The sequence below is a fragment of the Protopterus annectens genome, chromosome 12.part0 (genome assembly GCF_019279795.1).
Source record: "Protopterus annectens isolate FY-2018-M chromosome 12.part0, PAN1.0, whole genome shotgun sequence".
Lineage (NCBI taxonomy): Eukaryota > Metazoa > Chordata > Ceratodontiformes > Protopteridae > Protopterus > Protopterus annectens.
The window spans coordinates 534,604,416-534,626,915 of NC_056746.1; the positions used below are offsets into that span (position 1 = coordinate 534,604,416).

The window sequence follows — 22,500 nt, forward strand, 5'->3', positions numbered from 1 at the left end:
GCCTCCAAAGGTAAGTAAAGAAGGGCATGGACGAAGGTGGAAGAGTCAGGTAGAGAGTCCTACTATGCTTGGGTATCAGTGTGTGTGTAGAGAAATGTGTGGGTATGCCACCTGATGGGGGGTAGGAGGAATGTGGTTTGGACTTGAGGGGGTGGGGCTGTTTGGGGGCCGCCCATGACACGGCGTGTGGAGCCGGGGTTTGATGGGTAGGAGAATATGAATAATAGAGAGTCCCAGAAGACTGGGTCAGTGCGGATGGTACCACCCGTGGGATGGTACGGATGGTACCACCCTTGGTGGGGTCGGCGGGGGCTAGCCCGGTGACTGGGAGCATGTGTGTAGGGGGTGGGGGGAGGCAAAATTCAGAGAGAGTGAGAGAGTGTCCCGTCAGGGACGAACCAATCTGGGTGTTAATATTAGAATTATCACAGCATGACTCTCATCCTTCCCGGTTCCCCCATATTTTTAATAATTTTTTTTTTTTTGCTTTTGCACACGATTCCTTTTATGCACATGATCCCTACTAGTATGCACACGGCACCACAAGGCTATTACTATCTGACCAATTTACCTTATATAACTGCGATTGTAAAGTTAATAAAAATGCACACAGCACCCTACCTGTTCACACTTTACTATTGGAAAGGAACTGTTGTTAATTTAAATGGCTTGCTAGAACTAATGTATTTAAAGGAAGTGAAAATGGTTGCTCACAGTTATGAAATATGTCTTTCTGAAGAAGTCTTGATAATAAATAAGACGAAAGCGCTGAAGTACTACAAGAGTTGTTGGTGTGATTTACTATTCTTTCAATGCTGTTATTGTCACGAAGTTCATTTCTTAGTTAAAATTTCTTCTGTACGTTCATTTTTTGAGTGCGGTTAATTTTATATATAAATATATATATATACATACATACACACACACACACACACACATATATATATATATCTATCAACTCCGGGCCCAGACAACAATGGAGGAAAAGGCAAACTCGTAGTTTTGGCTAACTTACTTGGCTGTTTTTACATTTGGCAAATCTACTTTTAGCAGTGTGTGTGTGTGTGTGTGTGTGTGTGTGTGTGTGTGTGTGTGTGTGTGTGTGAATACCAAACTTTCAAATACATCACAATGTAAGTCACACAACCTGTAGCACAGGACTGATAGGGCTTGAAAATACAGTCCATTAACCTCTGCAATGTGGCTGGGGTCTTGTGATACTCAAAGGGGAGGAAAGTACACTGAAATAATCCTGTTGTGGAAAATGCAATCTTCTTCTTAGCCTCATCAGTTAAGGTCATCTGCCAGCAATACTTTGTTAAGTCCTGGGTAGTTAAGAACCTGACTATCTCCAGCTGCTCCAGCAGCACATTTACCCTGGGCAGAGGACAGCTATCAAACTTGTTGACACTGTTACTGTTTCTGAAGTCATTACAAAACTGGATCATTGCATCAAGGTTTGCAATAAGCGCTATGGGAATATTCTAATCACTAGTGGACTGTCTGATCTCACCCATCTTCAACATTTTCTTCATCTCCTCTAGGATTGCTTTGGATACCCTGTAGATCTTGGGTTGAATTATTTTTATGTTTAATAAAAGCCCTACTAACAGAAAACTCTTGAAAAATGTTTTTGTTCCTCAGAAGGAACTCCTGAAGCACCTCTTTTTGGAGCCTTGAAAGGGTCTTGTCCACCACCACAGTTCCTGTGAATATCTTTCTCTTTTCTAGTTTGGTGTCCCTGACCTCTGATACTACATTCACTGCACTTGTTTGCATCACCTTCCAGGGTTTTAAAACATTTATACAGTGAATTTGTTGGGTATGCCTCCTCCCTGTATGCCTTACGTTATAATTCAACTCACAGACCCTTTCAATTACCTCACAAGGTCCTTGCCATTTTGCCAGGAACTCGTTTTCAGTTGTAGTAACTAGAATTAAAACTTAGTTTCCCACTTAAAACTTCCCACTCTATGCATTTCTGTTACATACTGCTAACAAACAAATGTCAGCCATCTCCACGTCTTTCCACACAATAGTCATCACCACATTAAATCTGTTGTAGGGTGTCTTCTCTTCTTATCACCTTCAAGTTTAAGTTCAGATTTATTTAGGTGTCTCAACCCAAGCACTGTACATATCAATGAATAGCAAGAAAACATACAAATAATGGAGACCTATTACAAGGATAAACAGTGGCAGCATTTTCAGTAAATCATAAGATTAATTATAAACAAGATCAAACCAATGAGATTTTAATTCTACTTTAAACCTGCTAAAGTAGGTGAGTCACGCAGCCAACTCTGCAGAAGGTTCCATAAGAAAGAGATGAATGTATGATCACCAGATGTGACAAGATTGCAGCGTGGAACCACAGACTTAAGTTGTGAAGTGCAAGGTAGACCACAACAAGGATCTTAAAAATATGTTGTTTAACAGGAAACTAATGTAAGTCGTCCAAAACTGAAGTGATATGTTGGCATTTTGAAACTCCTGTCAACAAATGGGCTGTAGAATTTTGTACTAGTTATAGACATGCAAGCTACACATCAGGTAATCCAACATAAATCCCATTACAGTTCTCAAGGCATGAAGACACCAAAGCATTAACCAAAACCGAAAGTCAGTGGGAAGAATAAGGTGCTTGACAAGAGTGAGACTCTGCAGATCAAACAGGAAGACTTGATGACAACAAAATCTGGTCCTTGAGTGTTAATATATTATCAAGTATCACACCCAGATCACACACCTTTGACAAAAAAATTACATCTGTTGCCCTGATCGCAAATATCAGGTGACGGAACCAGGTGGGAAGAGTCCTTCAATGCAGCATGGACAATCAAAGCTAAGGACTTTAAAGTATTTAGTTTAAGCTTATTACTGACTATCCAGCCATGCATGTGTTCCAAATTCGGAAAAGGGATGTTCTGGCCGACAGAGTCCTAAGGGAATAAGAGGTAAAAAATGTGTGTCGTCAGTGTAGCAGTGATGTTGCAAATCTCTCAAGTGGATAACAATACCTAATGGTAAAAGACTGTGAATGACAAAGGACTAAGAATGAAGCCCAGAAGTACCCCACAAGTAAGAGGGTGAGAAGGGGTGGAAATAATCACTGAGATCACCCTCCAGCTATGTCCTGATAGAGAAGAAGCACGCTGTTCAAGATACAGTATAAAATATCATACTAGTGCTCCAATTGTGCCAGGAAAACAGAAAAGTTCACAATTCTAATGTCACACAGAGAACAAGATAGACTAGGACAGAACAATAATTCTGATCTCTTGCAACTAGGAAATCATTAAAACTCTAGTAAGAGCTGTTTCAGTACTGTGTTGAGCCCTAAAATCCAATTGAATGCCATGATTAAGCAAGGATCTCTTTGGCTGTAAGTAAACCACTTTCTCAAGAAACTTTCCAATAGATGTAAGATTCAAAATGGGATGGCAGTTGTCAAGATCATCAGGATCCAATCTAACCTTTTTAAGGATTGGTGTATCATTAACCTCCTTTAAGAGGGAAATAACCCATACCTAAGACAGGTGATGATGAGCTCACATGTTAATGCTACTAAGAGGTGCCTCCACAAACCTAGAAGGACATGGATCAAAAGAGCATGTGGTATTAAGCAAGTTGAAAATCATAGGTTCATAGAGGAAATCATAGAGCTTTTCTCCCTGGGCCTCCACTGAAAACGGGCTCCTGAGCCCAGCTGACCTACCCGGTCATCAAACTGAAATAAATAAATAGTGTACAGGTAATCTATGTCATGTATAGTCTCATAGACTACATCCAATAACTCTCTGGGCTGTCTACCATATAACAACTCATCTAACCGAATCCTGTAGTTGAAACAAAAATGTTAAACAGGGTAACAATTGATCCCAGTTCCTTCAATCTTTTTCATTAATGTCCTTACCACATATTTCAGAGTCCTTATTAAATCACTCTATCAATCCATCCATTTGAGGATAAGTTGAAATCCTGATCTATTTTAATGAAAACTCTGGCAAAGGTGCTTAATGATTTTGGCCACAAAGGGTGTACTCCTTTGGTATTCTGAACTAGGAAATAGGTAATAGTAGCTTTTTATCAACTGCCCTGTAATTTGCAATCCTAAGCAGAAAGGATTTGAGGAATTGGGTAGCACAGTCCAGCAACACTACAATATACTTGTAGTCATTGATGGACTTAATTAACAGCTCCACAATGTCCACAGAGATTCTTTTAAATGGGCCATCAGTTACAGGCATTGGAATTAAAGGATTCCTAAAACCTGGATCATGAGCTGTCCTTTGGCAATCAGGACATGTAATACAGTAGTTGTCAATTTATTTTAGAATACCTGGCCAGTAATATCTGGAGAATACTCTGGCTTTAGTTTTTGTGTTAATGCTGAAATTACCCCCCCAAACACATGATTACAGGCCACTTTCATAACAGTCAGCACAAATGGCACTGGTACCAGCAGCTGGAGTACAATCTCTTCCTTCCCCTCAGCCACCCTATAGTTCTGTCATACTGCATTTTGAAATAAGAATAAGCTGGTGGGAGCCCAAGAGGAGACCTCTCCCCTACTACTCTGGAAATGTTTTCCCTGGCACAGCTCAGTGAGTCAATTTCTTTAGCCAGCCTATCTGGAGGTTCAACAGACTGGGATCCTCTTCCTTTTCTATGTCTTGGCAAGTAGATGGTTTTGCCTAATCTCCTGCAAACACAGGCATTACGGCCTCCATATTCCATTCCTCCTTGAGCAAGGCTAACTCCAAACCTGCATGCCAGAGGTTTAACTTCAGTACCTTTATACCTTGTGGCCCCACTCTCTCTGTGTTTTCTTGTCTCCGTGGTTCATCTTTGCTGTTTATCTCATCCTGTCAGTTTGACCATACAATGGACTCCAGGGACCTTGTGTCCTCCCCCTAGGTGCTTGGTGCTCTATACCTCTGCTGAGAGTCTCTGTAATATAGCAACAGGGATTCCTTTTCTCTTCAGACATATTTAACCATGCTGTTGTATGTTGCAGACTCTCTACTGTTACCCCAGGTCTAGTGGTATCCTCTATTCACCTAAAGCTCTATATGAGTGGGGGTGTCTCATTCCTGCAAACAGATAATCTGCCCTGGTTTTGACTCTTCTGTAGGGACTCTGCAGGACTCCTTAGATGTTTTGCGTTCTCAATGTTTCCTTAGATTCTTGAAGAATGGAAAGCCTTTCCAGAGTACTAGGGCTTGGGTTACACACCAGGATACATGTAAGAGTTGGAGGACTTTTCTGAACTTGATTTGCACCTCCTCCTGAGTAACTGGGTAGCATTCCTTTCTGCATGGTTACACACTACCTCAACTGCTTTTTGGTAAGCAGGCCTTCTTTTTACAAACATAATATGCTTTTCACTACAGTAATGATAATCCATGAAGTTTTTGCTCATCTACTCTTATCAAGCATTTTATTAGCTTTGCAATAACACAGTTACAAAATGCAGTCTCAATCAAACAGTTAATTATTTGACTGCATTCTATAGCTTTTCACCCCTCCAACTATTTGTTTGGTTGAACGGGGAGTTTCTGCTTTAGTCTCCTAAGTATAATATTTCACAATATGCCCTCCCTTCTCACACACAAACAAAGAGAAGACATGGTCCTTTTTATTTTATTAACTGTCTTCTCAACTATTTTAGCAATTGTCTTTTTAAACACATTTTCATAACACAGTATTGGCTGTATCAGTATTACTGAGCTCTTGGCATCTTAGAAGTCAGCTTGACCACATAATTTTTTGATAATTGTCAGAACAGCCTTTTTAAATCAGTCACTAGAATTTCTATCATTCTTTCCTTGCTGTTAATTTCTTCTGGATCTAACTGAAATTTCACCATATGCTTCAAGTCAAAGAGTTGTGCACTTACCGTTGTACTCCCAAAGAATATTCACTAAAGGAACTTAAGGGCTTGAGTGTCTGATGTGACTAATGCCATATCCAACAATATCCACTGTATTAAAGTAAATGCGGTCTGAGTTAGGTATGTCCATGTAGGAACACAGGGACTCCTCCGTGAAAAAAGCTGCCAGGATACAGGCCCATCTGGACTGTTCCCAGTCTTCCTGGTTAACAATCCTTTCAAATTTGACTACATAAGCTTCCAGGTCTTTGGTGCTGTTGACAGGCTTGATGGTATGACCCTTGGTTGTGCCACTGACTTGGCTACTGACATCAACCCTTCAGCAGCAGTAAGCCATGGTTTGTATGAACTGTTCCATGGTGGTAATCTTGTAGTCTTCTCTTAGGGATACAAACACTCTTCTGCACAGGCTTTAGGAATGTCTTACTATCAAGAATACAAAGTAAGCAGAACACACAAATCCTTCTCACTGGTTATGTAGAATCTGGCACACATTTTGGGTATGACAGCCATAACTGAACTTCTAATTGCAGAAAGAAGTTTCACTTGTCCACTGCATCCACCATACATACATTTTTCAAACAGATGACACACAGCATCTTTCAAAATATAAGGTATTTTTCTGTGTGCAAACTAAAGCAAGCAAACTCTGACAAAAAAATTAACCCAAAAAGGGCAAATGACAAGTGAAATAAAAACCAATAAAGCCCTTTGTTGCAACACTCAGTTCAGTTTGGTAACAATGTCAGCAGCAGCCCTCATTTCAGCAGGGCTGACCGTCTTATAGGTTCATAGGTGCATAGAACGTTACTAGGCTAACTGCCCTACAGCCCTTTACAACCTGGGATGTTGTCTGGTCCCACTGATGCCATAAGTTTGACTTTGGAGAGCACCAAGATGATCTGCTCTCTTGAGATAATAGGCTGAGGAATGGTGGCAGGAATACTTTGGGGGATGACTGGAAGGAATAGGTTGGTGAAGTTTGCTCCATATTTACCCTGAGTTGCACCAATTTTTGGTGGTTAGGTAAAGTTTTCAGAGGAAAGGGTCTATGGTAGTTAATACTGATCTCCTCTGTCCAAGATGGATGTGGGTGCCATCCCAAGAGTGAATTTATGGTCACCCATCTATTGATCTGGGTTGCGTTTGAAGAGGGTCATGGAGGGGCTCTGTTTCATGTGAATTGGAAGCTTGTTCCAAAGAAGTGACAGTCTCTGGCAGCTGTATCTATGTCTCCAGCATGACCTGTTCATGTCAGAGGCTAGTTTAAGATCCCTGGAGTGAGTGACCCTCATGCAGTTTGATTTACGAACATGTAGCATTTCCATCAGGGCCAGGTTAGAGACTGCCCAGTAAGCCAGGCACAGTCACCCCTTAGCAACATGTAAGACTTTCAGTCTTTCCATGTAAGACTTGTTTTGTTTACCCTGTAATTTCTTGTTGAGAAACCTCTGTGGTCTCTCCAACTGTTGTAGGTGTCTGGTGAGGTACATGCAAAAATGGAGCATTGTACTCAATTATTGGTGTGATGAGGGCCGAGTATAACAGAATAATAATTATAGCATCCTTAGATCTAGATGTGATCCTTTACTTATAAAATGTGCGACACAGAAGGAATTCCTTACTGTTGTGGATATGTGGTGGTCAAAGTTCGGACTGCTATCAACCTGAGTACCTAGTTCACATACCACTGGGTCTACACTTAAGAGAGGTGCTGTCTATAATGTAGTTAGCAGGGATTTCTGCTTTTCCAAAGGGAATAATAATGCATTTTTCTTGCATTTAGCTTTAATTTGCAGCTTTAGCACCAATCATTTGGCTGGGTTAACCTTGTTTGCAGTATATTAACATCACTGGGAGAACTGAATGATTGCTCCAAATTGGCAATCGTCAACAAACTTGGTCAGCCACAGGCTGTCCAAGGATCCTGGAGTTCTGAGAAATAAATTCTGAATAGTAAGGAGCCCAGCAGAGAACCACGGGGTACGCCACTAGTGACTGGTCTTTTGCCAGAGGTGAAGTCACCCACTTTGACAGTATGTGTCCTGTCAATGAGCCAGTTGGCTATCCATCTGGTAATTAAGGGTTAATTCCAACTGGGAGAGTTTTTCTTTAATACCCGAGTGGGAGATTGTGTCAAATGCCTTGGCTAGGTCAAGATAAATGGTGGTGCCTAGAGAGGAGTTGTGGTATTGTATGAGAACGTCGGGAGTGTCAGAGAAGTATGTAAGAGTGGTACATGATATGTACAAGGGTAGTGTGACAGCAGTGAGGTCTGCAGTGGGAGTGACAGATGTGTTTAAGGTGGAGGTTGGATTACATCAAGGATCAGCTCTGAGCCCTTTCTTATTTGCAATGGTGATGGAGAGGCTGACAGACGAGATCAGACAGGAGCCCCGTGGACTGTGATGTTTGCAGATGACATTGTGATCTGTAGTGAGAGTAGGGAACAGGTGGTGGAGACCCTGGAGAAGTGGAGATATACTCTAGAGAGAAGAGGAATGAAGGTCAGCTGGACTAAGACAGAATATATGTGTGTGAATGAGAGGGAGGATAAAGGAATGGTGAGGATGCAAGGAGCAGAGGAGGCGAAGTTGGATGAGTTTAAATACTTGGGATCAATAGTTCAGAGTAATGGTGAGTGTGGAAGAGAGGTGAAGAAGAGAGTACAGGCAGGATGGAGAAGAGTGTCAGGAGTGATTTGTGACAGACGAGTCCCAGTAAGAGTGAAAGGGAAGGTCTACAAGAGGGTAGTGAGACCAACTATGTTATATGGGCTGGAGGCAGTGGCATTGACAAAAAGGCAGGAGTCAGAGCTTGACGTGGCAGAGTTGAAGATGTTAAGATTTGCACTGGGTGTGACGACGAAGGACAGGATTAGGAATAAGTATATTAGAGGGTCAGCCCAGGTTGGAAGGTTTGGAGACAAAGCCAGAGAGGCAAGATTACGTTGGTTTGGACATGTGCTGAGGAGGGATGCAGAGTATATTGAGAAAAAGATGTTAAGGATGAAGCTGCCAGGTAACAGGAAAAGAGGAAGGCCTAAGATAAGGTTTATGGATGTGGTGAGAGAGGACATGCAGGTAGTTGGTGTGGCAGAGCAATATGCAGAGCACAAGAAGAAATGGAAACAGTTGATCTGCTGTGGCGACCCCTAATGGGAGCAGTTGAAACAAGAAGAAGACTGTCTTTCCCTCATACAGAGCCTTAGTGACTTTCTTCAAGAACCATGTTAAACAGGCATGATCTACCTTTAACAAATACAAACTGTTTTGGGTCCAGAGTTTGGAGAGTACCTATATCCTTGTTAATAAGGTCCATAACAATTCATTCCATTAGTTGAGCTTATAGGACTATAATTCTGAGGGTTGGTTGATACTCACCCTTTGTGCAGAGGGATTACTATTGCTGTCCTCCATTCCGCTGGAACATAGCCAGTTTACAGGCTGTGGTTAAACAGGGATCCAAGTGGGTCTGCTAGGTCATGTTTTAAGTTGTTTAAAAGGCAACTTGGGATGTTGTCTGGTCCCATTGATGCCATGATTTTGACTTTGGAGAGCACCAAGATGATCTGCTTTCTTGAGATAATAGGCTGAGGAATGGTGGCAGGTATACTTTGGGGGATAACTGGAGGGAACAGGGTGGTGAAGTTTGCTCCAAATCTGTCAGCTAGCAGGTTGGCTATTACCTCCAGTTGAGTAAGGGTGGTGCCATTCACAACCATTTCAGCTCATAGCTGGATATTCCCTTTAAGATTTTGGACATAATTAAAGAATGCCTTGTGATTATCCATAGCTAGGAAGGCTATTTTTACTTTCTAATTAGTTCTGGAGGACTTGAAAAGATCTCTAATTTTTTAAAGCTAGAGAGTGATTTCTTCCTCTGTTGAGCTAGTTCCCTCTTGTTCTTGGACATTAGTTTCTTTCTCTTTTTGTATAGCTTGTTTATACTAGGGGTCCACGAGGGTGGCTTGTGTTTTTCAGCAAGACCTGATTTTAATCCTGTCAGGTACAGCTGATTCTATACAACTGCTTAAGTGGTTATACAAGGCATTTGTGTACACCTCTGCACAAAAGTCTGTGTTATCTGCATTTGAGCGGGCTGTGAAACTTCTTATATCATTATTTAGTAGGAGGTAATTTGTCTTTGAAAAATTCTTAAGTGTTTTTGAGCTTGATGGGGTATCTGGTCTTAAAATTACATTGAATGATACGGATTTATGGCCTGATCTTTTCAGGGAGGACATCACATGGGGGTGCAATGCTCTCCCATGTTAGTGAGTACTATGTTCAGGACATTTGAGCCTCTTGTGGGTGTGCTGACTAGCTGTTCCAGAACATTTTCACTGACAAAGTCAAGAACCTCTGAGCCAGCATGTTTGTGGCATTGTATGTTTCCCAGTTGATGGTGGGATAATTAAAATCTCCCATGAGTAAGGTGTTGGGCTGTATGGCAAGTGACTCCAGTAAGTCCTGATATGTAGTATGCATTTCCTGTTTCATGGTGGGGGACAAATAGTTAGCTATGATGTGGTAGGGGGCTTTGCTTATAGTTAATTGGACATGGAGTAGCTCAAGACAGTCATACAGTTTAATCAGTCTTGAGATGTACTTAACCTTAATGAAGATGGATTACCTCCTCCTTTGGTTCTTTTATGTTCAGTTTGTGGTTTAAATGTAAGGAAGGCATTGTAGCCCTGCTCGGCCGGGGTGCGCACCTTTGAACCATGTCTTGGTGATTGCACAGGTGTCAGCATCTTCCAAAGTGAGGAGTGCTTCCAGGGAGTGCAGTTTCTTGTTTAGACCCCTAGCATTAAGTAGCAGTACCTTGAGTTTACCCAGACAGGCTTTTATCTTGGGAGGTTGGTTATTTGGACACTGCCTAAAAAAAGAAGCAATAGGGGTGGCTAATGCCTTTGCCAGTATCCTAAAGCCTAAAGGAGGCAGGTGCAGACCATCTCTGGCAAAGCAGTGTGGCCTGTTGACCATATCCTCCCAGGCTGACAGATATTTGAGCCACTTAGACTGACAGCAAAAGCTAAGCCAATTGTTAAAGGCAATCATTTTTTATTTGCATTGCGGCATCATCCTTGGAGAAGGTAGAATGCTGCTTAAGGCTAGACTTATACCTGCCTGTGACACACAATCTGCGAGCTCAGTCATGTCTCTCTTTATATAGTCCAGTGAGATACGTCAAGTTGCTCATCCCCACATGAACTATGACAGAGTCATACCGGTACTTGTGGTTGAGTGCTTGAGTGACTTGACAGATCCTGGCACCTGACAGGCAACTACTCATAACCCACTCCATATCCAGCCTGGTGGGAGGAATATCTATGTGTCACCTATGACCAGTATATTAGGTTTTGTGGTGTTATGCCTTATGGGCTTATTTGTTGAGACACTGGTGTGTGTGTTATGTGTTGTGGTTGTTTTTGCATTGTTATATGTGTAAGGGGTTTCCATTTGGGAGCCCTCTGACCGTCTGGCAAGTTACTAGTGAGTACCTCTGCATAATATGTGTCATGTGGGAAGCGTGTGTGTGCTGACAACCTGTTTGGCATTCGATTTGTCTTTATGTGAGATTCTTGCCTCCTATTTCATATTGTAACTGGATCTCTCACATAAAGTATTTGCTTATTTCAGGAGTAAGTGGCTGTCAGTATACATGAGACAATTGCTACTTGCCTCAAGATGCCCATGTCTATCAGGCTGGCAAGAGAGATGATGGGAAACTGCTTGTCCATGATAGCAGGCTCCTACTGTATGTTTTATTAGAGAAGGGGATGGGTTAATGTGACATGACTGTGTTGTTAGTTCTGACACTACAAGAGGGACCTATACCTTGTGTAGGTTAAGGTTGATTAATAAGGCAACGCTGCTCAATGCGCAACTGAGCTGCTCCTAGAGCAGCAGGAAGGCTTGGAAAGGTTTCACTGACAGCTGTTTAGGAAAAAAACTTGGCCCTAAGGTATCTAAGGTTAAAGGGAAGAGAACCTAATTCTCTGTTTTAGTCCAGAGAACCTAATTCTCTGTTTTAGTCCAATTTCCCATACACAAGCACCCTTACCCTTACAAAATACAGCCAACAAGCCCAGTCTTTGCTATGGTTCATTAAAATGTCACTCTACTGCCAAAATCTATTACCTGTTAAGCATTCATCTCATGGAACTACCACTCTGTGTTACAATACATCTACAGAATCAAATAAAGTACAGTTGTGTAAGTAAACTTATCCTAACAGTAGATGTTAGAAACAAAAAAACGAGGGAGAAACAATATTTCATATCTTACATGTCCACAGAGTACTCGGGTACTATCTTGACAGAACAAAATCTTTTAGCACTTTTGTTCAGTTGTTCATTTCTTCCTTTTTTTGACACCTTTACTGAATTATCACTTAACAAAGGCAAACTAACATTTATATAAAAATAAAAAAAAAATATTAACAAGTTCACATTTACAGACATTATATACATCACATATATTTTTCTATACAAAATAATCAATCCAGCATTACATGAATTGTTCAATTCTTGCCTTCTCTTAAGCCTCATTCCTCCTTCAAAATGTTTTTCTGCATGTATTGTTCCACAGTTTCCATGTTTTCTATGCAATTTGCTCTTACCTTTTTCTAAAGATCTCACTTCCTGTTCTTTTATCTCTGTTACAATATTCACTACATCAAATACGGTTGGTTTATACTTTTATTTTCATTTTCTAGTAACTGCTTTTTTGGCAGCCACCAGAATTAAACTTAACAAGGCCTTACTATGTCTAGGCACTTCAGATCCTGTATCCCAGCTCAAAAAATAACTTCCTTAGTTATCCTCATTTGGGCACCAAGTAATTCTAACAGAGTACTCTGTAGGGAATTTTTAAAGTTTGCCAACTCATTACACTCCCAAAATATATGCTCCAAGCTATCTCCTTCTTCTCTATCACAGATTCAACATTTGTAATCTACCTGAGGAAAAATTCTTTGGAGTCTGCTTGGAGTATAAAAGTACCTGTGTAAACATTAACAAGCAAAAATCCTAATTCTTTTAGACTTTGTTGCATTTTTGGGAGCCATAGATATGTTGCCTCCTTCCTTCTTTGTGAATTGATTATCTAATCTCTCTTCCCTCTCTTTTCTAACCTCCTCTTATCGATTCATATAATTATTGTGCAATATTTTATATGATCTTTTAATTATTCCTTTTTAACACCAGCTTCTGTTCTAGATTCAAATAAAAACTCAACCAGTGCAGGTCTTTCACTTACGATTCCCCTGTCCCTTTGTTTTGCCTGTACTCTGATAGCAATCCCTGACAGGGAAGGCAGTCTGTATCCTGCAGTCCAAATATCTTCTTAGCCTCTTCCCATTCCCTCTCTTATTATTTGTACCAGATACATTGGTTCCTTTAATAGCTTCCTCCAGTAGATTACAGACCCCCCTTGCCTATTCTCTGTAACCTTTATTGCAGCCATCCCTATTGGCAGAATCTCCTTTTTCATTCCTATGTTGACTTGGTTCTTACTATACTTTCTGCTACTTTTATGAATATAATACTCAGTATGACTGTTACTATTCCCCTTATGATCTATATCCAAAATCCCATTTTTCCTTATTTCTCCCTCTGATTCATCATCATCATCATCCATTTTCACTGTGAATTGTAGCTTTCTACTTGTGTTGGTTATAAGAGATTTAATTATGTAGCTTTAAAATATCCCTTTAAATAAAGTAATCCTAAACCTCTTTATTCTGTTGGGAGGATCATCGTATCCCACTTGACTCTTGCCCTCTTTCCCAATCAAATTAAATCCTTCAGCTCTTTATGAATTACTGCCCAAACCTTCTCCTCTGGCTGATAAAAATATGCCTGACCTGTGTATAATACTAAAAGGACTAAAACATTTTTACTGCTTGTATCTTACTATCCATATCCATAGGCAAGAGCTTCCAGTTTCTCAGTTTTTATTTTTTTGTTTAGTCTCTTCCCACATATCCTTAGCTACCACAGCCAAATCCTTTTTAGTCCATACTCCTACATACTTAATTTTATCATTCCTCATAAATGAGTATTGCTGGACCAATTCACACTTGGGTATATAGTTTACAGCTATCATCTTTGTTTTATCTTTGCCATTCTTTTAGCGATTATAGACGTAAACACTTTAAAATCATGGTTTAAAGTTGACATGGTATTACAGCCACCACAGCTTTTTTCCAGGATGTTGGTATTGCCCTTCCTTTTAAAATACTGATACACAAAACCTTCCAGATCTTTATCTCTTCTTCCCCCCTTGCCTCAAAACTTTCATCAGAATACCATGTTTTCCAGGAGACTTTCCTGCAGATGGGTTATACATCAATGTTTTAATCTCATCTCCTCCTGTCTTAACTGTTAAATGTTGAGCCTCTTCTACCTCTAACCTTGGCATATTTAAATCTTCGATAAATATTTCCATTTGCACTTTTTCTTGATTTCCCCATTTCTCTGCTTTATATGAATTTTCTATATATATAGTTACACAAATGTTATACAAATTTTCATAAAATTTACAAAATAGCTCTAATATCTCTACAGGATCTCTGGTTATTTTTCTTGTTACAGGCTCCCTAAGCTTGGCAACAACCCTTTTTAATTTCTCTTGCCCAAGTTGTGTTGTGCTAAAAGTGTTTGTGCTATGGAAATATTATCAAAAAACAGTTGCTTAACAGCAGTCTTTCTAAACTCATGCATATTATCTACATACTCCCTTTTTCTCTTTAGCACTCTGCAGTTGCGCCTCTTCTTCTTTGTCAATCCGTCTAAATAATTCTTGTTACTTCTTATCCATATTTCTTTGTCTTTTACTTACACCCTGTTTTAAAACTCCACTTTCATTTTATCCCATACACTATAACCTCTAGAGTAATTTATAGCTTCCTTAATGATTTCCGAATTTCTACTACCTCTTCCTTAAATTTTTCTTTTTTTAACAGTTAGACTAGGAAGGGCCAGTGTCTCATTTTTACTTCATTAACCTGCATTTTTATCTTAGTTTTTATTGGTGCATGGTCTGAAATAGTTACTGGATGTGTATCAAAGCTGTCAATTAAATGTTCCTGTGAAATGTAATTTCTGTCTGGTCTAGCCCAGTTATTACAGCTTGAAGAGTAATGTATACATACTCTCAGACTTCATACTACTGAATTCATGTCTTCCATACCAAATATTTTCACACATTCCTTCAGAAATCAACCCTGTTTTGTCATATGTTCCCTTCTAGGCTCCCAAGACACATTCTCATTATTGCAAATCACATTTCACTCTCTACCTACAGTAATTTTTACTGCTGAAAGTTAATTATTTCAACCCCAAAATTTTTAAGCTCCACAAAAGCAGTTTTAGGTGGAATATAAACACACGCCAGGGTACTCCTCCATTGCCAGTAACCCCCTATTACCACAAATCTTGCAATTACTTGAGATTTAGGGGTAACAGGAGCTCTTTATTGAGAGTTATTAACATCAGTAACTTAACTCCTGATGAAGGGCTCTTGCTAGCCTGCAAGCTTGAATAATTGCAAAATCTACGTTGGGCCCAATAAAAGGTATTACATCTTGTTTGTGTTCCGATACCTTGTTTTCTGCTATTACAAAATAGATAAAAGGTCAGTTTGCCTACTCTTAGTAAACCACTGTAAATAACAGATGGTATCAATGTCAGGACACTACATGTTTTTCTGTTTTCTAGCTTTTGGTTTGTATTTATGAATGCATACTGATTACCTAGATAAAGGATGGCTGTTACTCCATGAACTGGATTTAAAATGCAGTGCAGTTAAGAGTCTGTTATGTAGCTTTTCACAGGGGGATAGCTATCAGTTGCTGATTTTTTCTATTTTGAATATTTTGAAACACCTTTATTAAATTATCACTTGTAATATAGACAAACTTACATTTATATAAAAATAATCAAACCATATTAACAAGTTCACATTTACAAACATTACAATTCATATCTGTTGGTATATATCATATAAGCTAAGCAATATTACATAAATTATTAAATTGCTGCCTTCTCTTAAACCTCATTCCTGCTGTAAAACATTTTCTGAATGTATTGTTCCCATAACTGTCATTTTTTCTATTCGATTTACTGCTACCCCTTTCTACAGATCCTACTTCCAGTTATTTTATCTCTGTTACAATATTCACTTCTTCACATATGGTTAGCTTAGACTTTGATTTCCAGTTTCTTGTAATTGCTTTTTTAGGCAGCCACCAAAATTAAACTTAACAAGACCTTACCATATCTATGTAATTCAGATCCTGGGTACAAGCTCAGACAAAATGTCTCCTTATTTATACTCATTTGCTTACCCAGTACTTCTGAAAGAGTACAATGTGGGGAATTTAAAAACTCTAATGAAATACTGAAGAAAATCAGGAATCACCAAAACACAACAGGGTTAAAATCACAAAACAAAGTTTAATGCACTTACAGACTGATTAAGTGATTGGTGTGGTCTAATGAAGCGACTGTTATCGCTAAAATGCTCACCTTTATTTTATTTATTTTACTAAGTACATTAAACTTTGTTTTGTGATTTTAACCCCGCTGTGTTTCTCTGATTCCTGATTTTCTTCAGTATTTTGTTGGATGTTTTTGCAGGAACACCGTTAGTTCTTGGGGGATGTTTTACTATTGCCTTCTTTCTTGATTCAATTTTAAAAGTCTACCAACACATTACAATCCCAAAACATATGTTCTCACCTACCTCTTTCTTCCCCATTGCACCTCCAACATTTGCTATCTACCAGAGGAAAAATTCTATAGAGTCTGCATGGGGTATAAAAATACCTACGCAAAAACTTTAAAGCAAAAATCCTAAATCATCTAGACTCTGCTACATATTTGGGAGACATACATATGTCCTTCCTTTCCTTTTTTTTGTGATTTGCTTATTTAATTTCTTTTCCCAATCTTTTCTTATAAAATTATCCCTTTTTTAACAGAAGCTTCTGTTCTAAAATAAAAACTCTACTAGTGCAGGTCTTTCGCTTAGGATTCCCATATCCCTTTCTCTTTGCCTATACTCTGATATTAACACAGATAAAAAATCCAAATACCTTCTTGGCCTCTTTCCATTCTATTACATTTCCTGCTCTAATTATTTAATCCCAATACCTTGGCTCCTTTACCAGTTAACTCCAGTAAATTCCAGCAGCCTCTTGCCTATTCTCTGTACCTATAATTACAGTCATCCCATCCCTATTGGCAGAGCCTCCTTTCTCCATTCCCTTGTTGGCTTAATTCTTATAATACTTTCTACTATTTTATGAATAATATATTCTGTATGACTGTTGTTATTCTCCTTAAGGATCTGCATCAAAAATCCCACTCTCTCCTTATTTCTTGAATTTTCCGCTGCTTCATTATCACCCCTTTCCACTTTGAATTGTAGTTTTCTGTTTGTGTTATGTATAACAGCCTTAACTGTGTAACTCTAAAATATCCCTTCAAGTCAGGTATTACTAAACCACCTAGTTATATTGGAAGGATCAACTTATCCCACTTGACTCTTGCCATCTTCCCCTACCAGATAAAATCCTTTAACATGTTTTATTTATTTATTTATTTTACATTTGTGTCCATTTTCAGTGGAGGCCGGGAGAAGCTCCAACGAAATTTACAAATAATACACAGTAATGGTCTAAACAAGTTTAAAATTCTTAAAACATTAAGACAGGACATAAAATCTTTGGAGAGAGGCAAGTTAAAACAAAGTTATAACATATATTTGCTATACAGATTCTAAGATATAAGTTTATAGTAATTAATGTTATTAATTACTATCCACAACTTTTTCTCTAGTTGATAAAAATATGCCTGACCTGTGTATAAAACTAAAGGGACTCAAAACATTTTTTCTGCTTGTATCCATATTGATAAACAAGATCTATCAGTTTCTCATTTTTTGTATTATCTTTTCAGTCTCTTCCCACATATCCTTAACTGCCAATAACAGAATCCCTTTTAAGCTATAATTTTAAATACTTAATTTTGTCATGTCCCCATAAATATAGGTATTGCTGAACCAATTCATGCATGGGTACACAGTTTACAGCTATATCATTTGCATGGGTACACAGTTTACAGCTATATCCTTTGTTTTATCTTCATTAATGTTAATTCCTGAAAAAAAAACTTGGAACTATCTCAGAATGTTCCACAACACTGAGATGCCTTTTTTCTGGTTATATCAGGTGTAAAATAATACTGTCTGCAAATAAAGCCAACTTTTCTTGATTACCATACCAATTATATCTTTGAACATCTGAGTTCCTTGTTTTCTTTACCAATGGTTCTCAATATAACACAAATAGCAAAGGGGAAAGAGTACGCCCCTACCTGATTCCTCTGTTCAGACACAAGTTATCAGAAAGGAACCAAGACACTTTAATTTTTGCCTCCAATTTTCATATATCTTCTAAAGCAACCTTATTATTATATTAGGGAATGTAAATACTTCCATTACCCTGCTCATAAAATCCAAGCTTACTCTATCACATGCTTTCTCTGCATCAAGGCCTACCAACAACAGTGATACTTTCTTACATTCTTCTCTCTGGATCATCAGTTCTATTAATGCTGTCAAATGTTTGCCTCCCCTCCACAAAACCACAATGATCCATATATATCAATTTTGGCAATACCTTTGTCATTCTTTTAGCCATTATAGACATAAAAAATTATAATCATGGTTTAAAATTGAAACGGGCCTTTATGAAGCTAGATCTCATGGGTCTTGACCATCTTTAGGTATTACAGCCACCACAGCTTTCTTCCAGGATGCTGGCATTTTTCCTACTTTTAAAATACTGTTAAACCAAAATCTTCCAACCCTTTATCACTTTATTCCTTCATAGCTTCCAAACTTTCACTGGAATACCATATATTCTTAGAGACTTTCCTGCAAACTGATTATACATAACTGTTTTTATCTCATCTCCTCTGGTCTTAACTGTTAATTGCTGAGCCTTATCTACCTCTAACCTTGGCATATTTAAGTCTTCCATAAATATTTCCATTCATGCTTTTTCTTAGTTTCTCTGCTTTATACAAATGTTCATAAAATTTCCAAAATACCTCTAATATCTCTACAAAACATGGACAAGTGTTCCTAATGGGTTTTTATTTTAATGAAGCTTTTCTGTTTTGAATATACCAAGAACACCTTCCTACATCTAGTTCATTAACCCCAAATTCTGTAGCTTCCAATCCCCAGACACATTGTTCCTGACAATAATAACCAGTGAACCTTATTATCAATTAACTTGCTCACTGACTTCCAGCTAGACATAAAAATCCATGTTACACTGTGAGTTCTGATAAACCTTTGTCAGTGTTTTCTGTGATGGCCATTTTTAGGTGGTACAAAGTTCTTTTAGATCTTTGTATGTAGTGATAATCTATCAAAAGCTGCGGTGGTGTAGCGGTAGCACTGTCGCCTCACAGCAAGAGGTTCTCCCGTTCGATTCTCGGTTGGTGCTCCTCCTGTGTGGAGTCTGCATGTCCTCCCTGTGGTTGAGTGGCGTACGAAAGACATGCGTGAATGGGTGTCGGGGTTGGCACGTCGGCACCATAAAAATCGAATGCCAATGATTAGCGGACCGGAGTTCCGCTGTGGCGACCCCTAACCGGGAAAAGCCGAAAGAAGACGAAGAAGTGATAATCTATCAAATCCCTTCTCTTAAGGTTTATAATTTATCACCCGTCTAGTGAAGAGATCACCAAACCTTATGTTACTCAGTGTCTGCCTTTTATCATATAGCATATGTATCACAGAATACAAAAAAACAAAAAAAAGATAGTTATATCTGCAAGTAAAATAGAACATAAATATTAAAATAACTAAGTCAGACATGTTACTATGTTACAACTGCAATGATACCTGGATAAATTTTGTTGAGTTTATCAGGGTCAAAGTACTGACCACAGAACTGCAAAACTGCACGGATTACACGACAGGCTGTTAGTCGTGTTATTTTAGAATCCTCATCCAGTGTTGCAATCACCAGTGGTATTAGAGGTTCATGTACATTCAGAGCCTGTGAAGAGAACACAAACAGATTAGCACCAACCTAAGAACAGATAACAGAACAAAGGTAAAAGATGACACATTTTAACAGATCGACTATCCACAATGAATGAAAAAATACATTAAAAATGTTACAGGTTCATTAGAGCGTATGTGGGCACTTGGAAACAATCTTTGTTTTTGCATTCTCAGAAGGCTAACAACAAGTGTATGTTATTTCAATTCAAATGCTCCTAAAACTTAAGTGACCTGAATGAGGATTGCCTATAATGGAATCTTATTTGGTGTGTGTGTGTGTGTGTGTGTGTGTGTGTGTGTGTGTGTGTGTGTGCATGCGGGTGGGGGGGGCAAACATATGTGTTAATCCATGAGGTCAGAGAAGCAGTGCCTCCGCATTGGCGAGTGCACACTTAATATACAAAATAGTTTAATCCTCAGTACTGCTTGCTTATGCTTTCTGCCATATTTGAAACAAAAATAATTCAGTATGGCTATTTTTAGAGCTTTAGTTCAACAAAGTGAAATTTAGCAACAAGCAACCGGGCAACTACAAGAAGAAGGACATCCCCTTGACCCATCCTTGAACTGATACTTCTGTTCAAGCAGATGGGAAAACAAGGAGCAGGACTTTGTGTTTTGGAAGTTGGTAGTGATATCAAGCATCAACAAGGTTTCTGGAAATCAGCAAATGAACCACTTTTATTTATTTATTTGCAATTTTTGCAGCCCTGCTCCCTGCCAGCTATCAAACCATCTCACGGTCTAACAGCACATTAGTTCCCTTTACCATGAAAAAGCCCCAATTTAGACAGGTTGTAAATGAGGCAGTCATCAAGGGTATTTCAGAGTTTTTCCTTGCTTTTTTTTCTTGGCCCTAACCACAAACACCTGGCAAGGTGCCAGGAGGGCATACAGTGGGCTGATTGTCAAGGTTGCTCCCTGACATCAATAGGGAGTGTTCTTCCAGGCAGGCCTGCGCCCCTCCCCTCACATCACAAGTAGTGGTTTTCTTGGTCTTCACCAGGGAAACTGCACTGCCCTGTGTGCTTCTGGGAGATGTCAGCAGGCCAGGATCCATCACCCCTCCCCAACCTTGCCTAGCTTCTCCAGTGTGGGGCCACTAATCAAACCATGGTTGTCTGGGTCACAGTCAGGCACCCATTTCTCTGTGAAACAGATTTGGGCTTAGTTCTGCATGGGCTTAGCTGACCTCATAATGACTACCTACCACAGAACTCTTGTAGTATAACACTATTTTTTTTCTTTGTTTTCAAAGCATACCATTTTCCCAAGTTTGCCTGAATCTCCTTCAATTTTTGGCTAACCTAGCACTTTTCGTCTTCCAGTCTGTATCTGAAAAGTGCCTATCATGAGAGTTCTTGATTTTACAGCCACTGCTCGAGTATCTTTCTACTACAAAAGATAATAATGTCACATCATAGGAACGCAACTGCACAGAATCTTCAAGAGATGAAACTAGCAATGTGGTGACTACTCAGCTATTATTTTATTTTGCATGTTTCTCTACTCATCAGAAAGGTTTTTTTACCACAGGAAAACTAAGGAATATTGGAACACATTTTACCCAGATGATAACTGAAAGAAATAAGTAAACAAACAGTTATGTCAAAAGTCGCATAACAGTTGGCATGAGAACATCAATGGAGATGTACAGTTCTACAGGATGTCTAAGTTAGTCACGGGTCTCAGCACACTGCCTTATCCCTAGCTAGTATATATATTTTAATAATTTATTCACAGAGTAAACTGCCTAGTTTGAAAAAACTTTTCCAGCTATGATTTTGGAAAAATACAAATAGCACTAAAGATGCTATTATGCACAATAAAACAAATGTAAATAGCACATATTCTTATGCAGCAGATCAGCTGTGAAAGACTTTTCTTGGTGGATGCATGACAACTTCCTGTTTTCCACTCCAGTTCAGCATTTTTTTTCTCAGAGGCTTCTGCATCAGGGACACAACTGCCCTACAACCCACCCTGTCCTGGATTATAAAGTGACAACATGCCATACTACGAAAGTGCTTATTACCCGAGTTTGCCAACTCACAATTTAACATGAAGATTAAGGTGTTTACTTTACAAACGCAAAGCACAGGGTTTGATTCTCACATGGGAAATTGGCTAGGCTTAAAATAGCCCACAAGGACAGTTAGTACTAATCTATGAAGCTATTTCACTCCCATGACTGACTGAGCACACATTAGCAATAAAGGATAAATACAGACTATTTGGTACTTCAGCTCTTATTACTTATCATACAAAATATATCCCTGCTCAACTTAAAAGGAATTCCAATGGCTAGAGTTGAATAGAGATGCCTCCCATGCATCATGGAATGCTGGAGGGTTCCCCTGAGAGACTAATTAATGCAGTAAGAACTCCTTTGTTATGCTTAAATAAGGGAACCCTAACAGATTGTCTATGACATCTCTTTTGGGTTCTCGTCTTTGAAACTCTGCTACAAGCCTCAGCTTCACAGCTGTAACTAGGACAAATGATATC

General features: G+C 39.1%; 1 protein-coding gene across 1 annotated transcript in view; it reads right to left on the minus strand.

The window, feature by feature from the left end:
* DNAAF5 (dynein axonemal assembly factor 5) overlaps positions 1–22,500 on the minus strand; it is a 1,078,404-nt gene that overhangs the window by 72,006 nt on the left and 983,898 nt on the right. Inside the window, exon 11 of the mRNA XM_044089685.1 lies at positions 19,828–19,984. Coding sequence (XP_043945620.1) covers positions 19,828–19,984 — 157 coding nt within the window. The remainder of the gene's footprint in view (positions 1–19,827; positions 19,985–22,500) is intronic.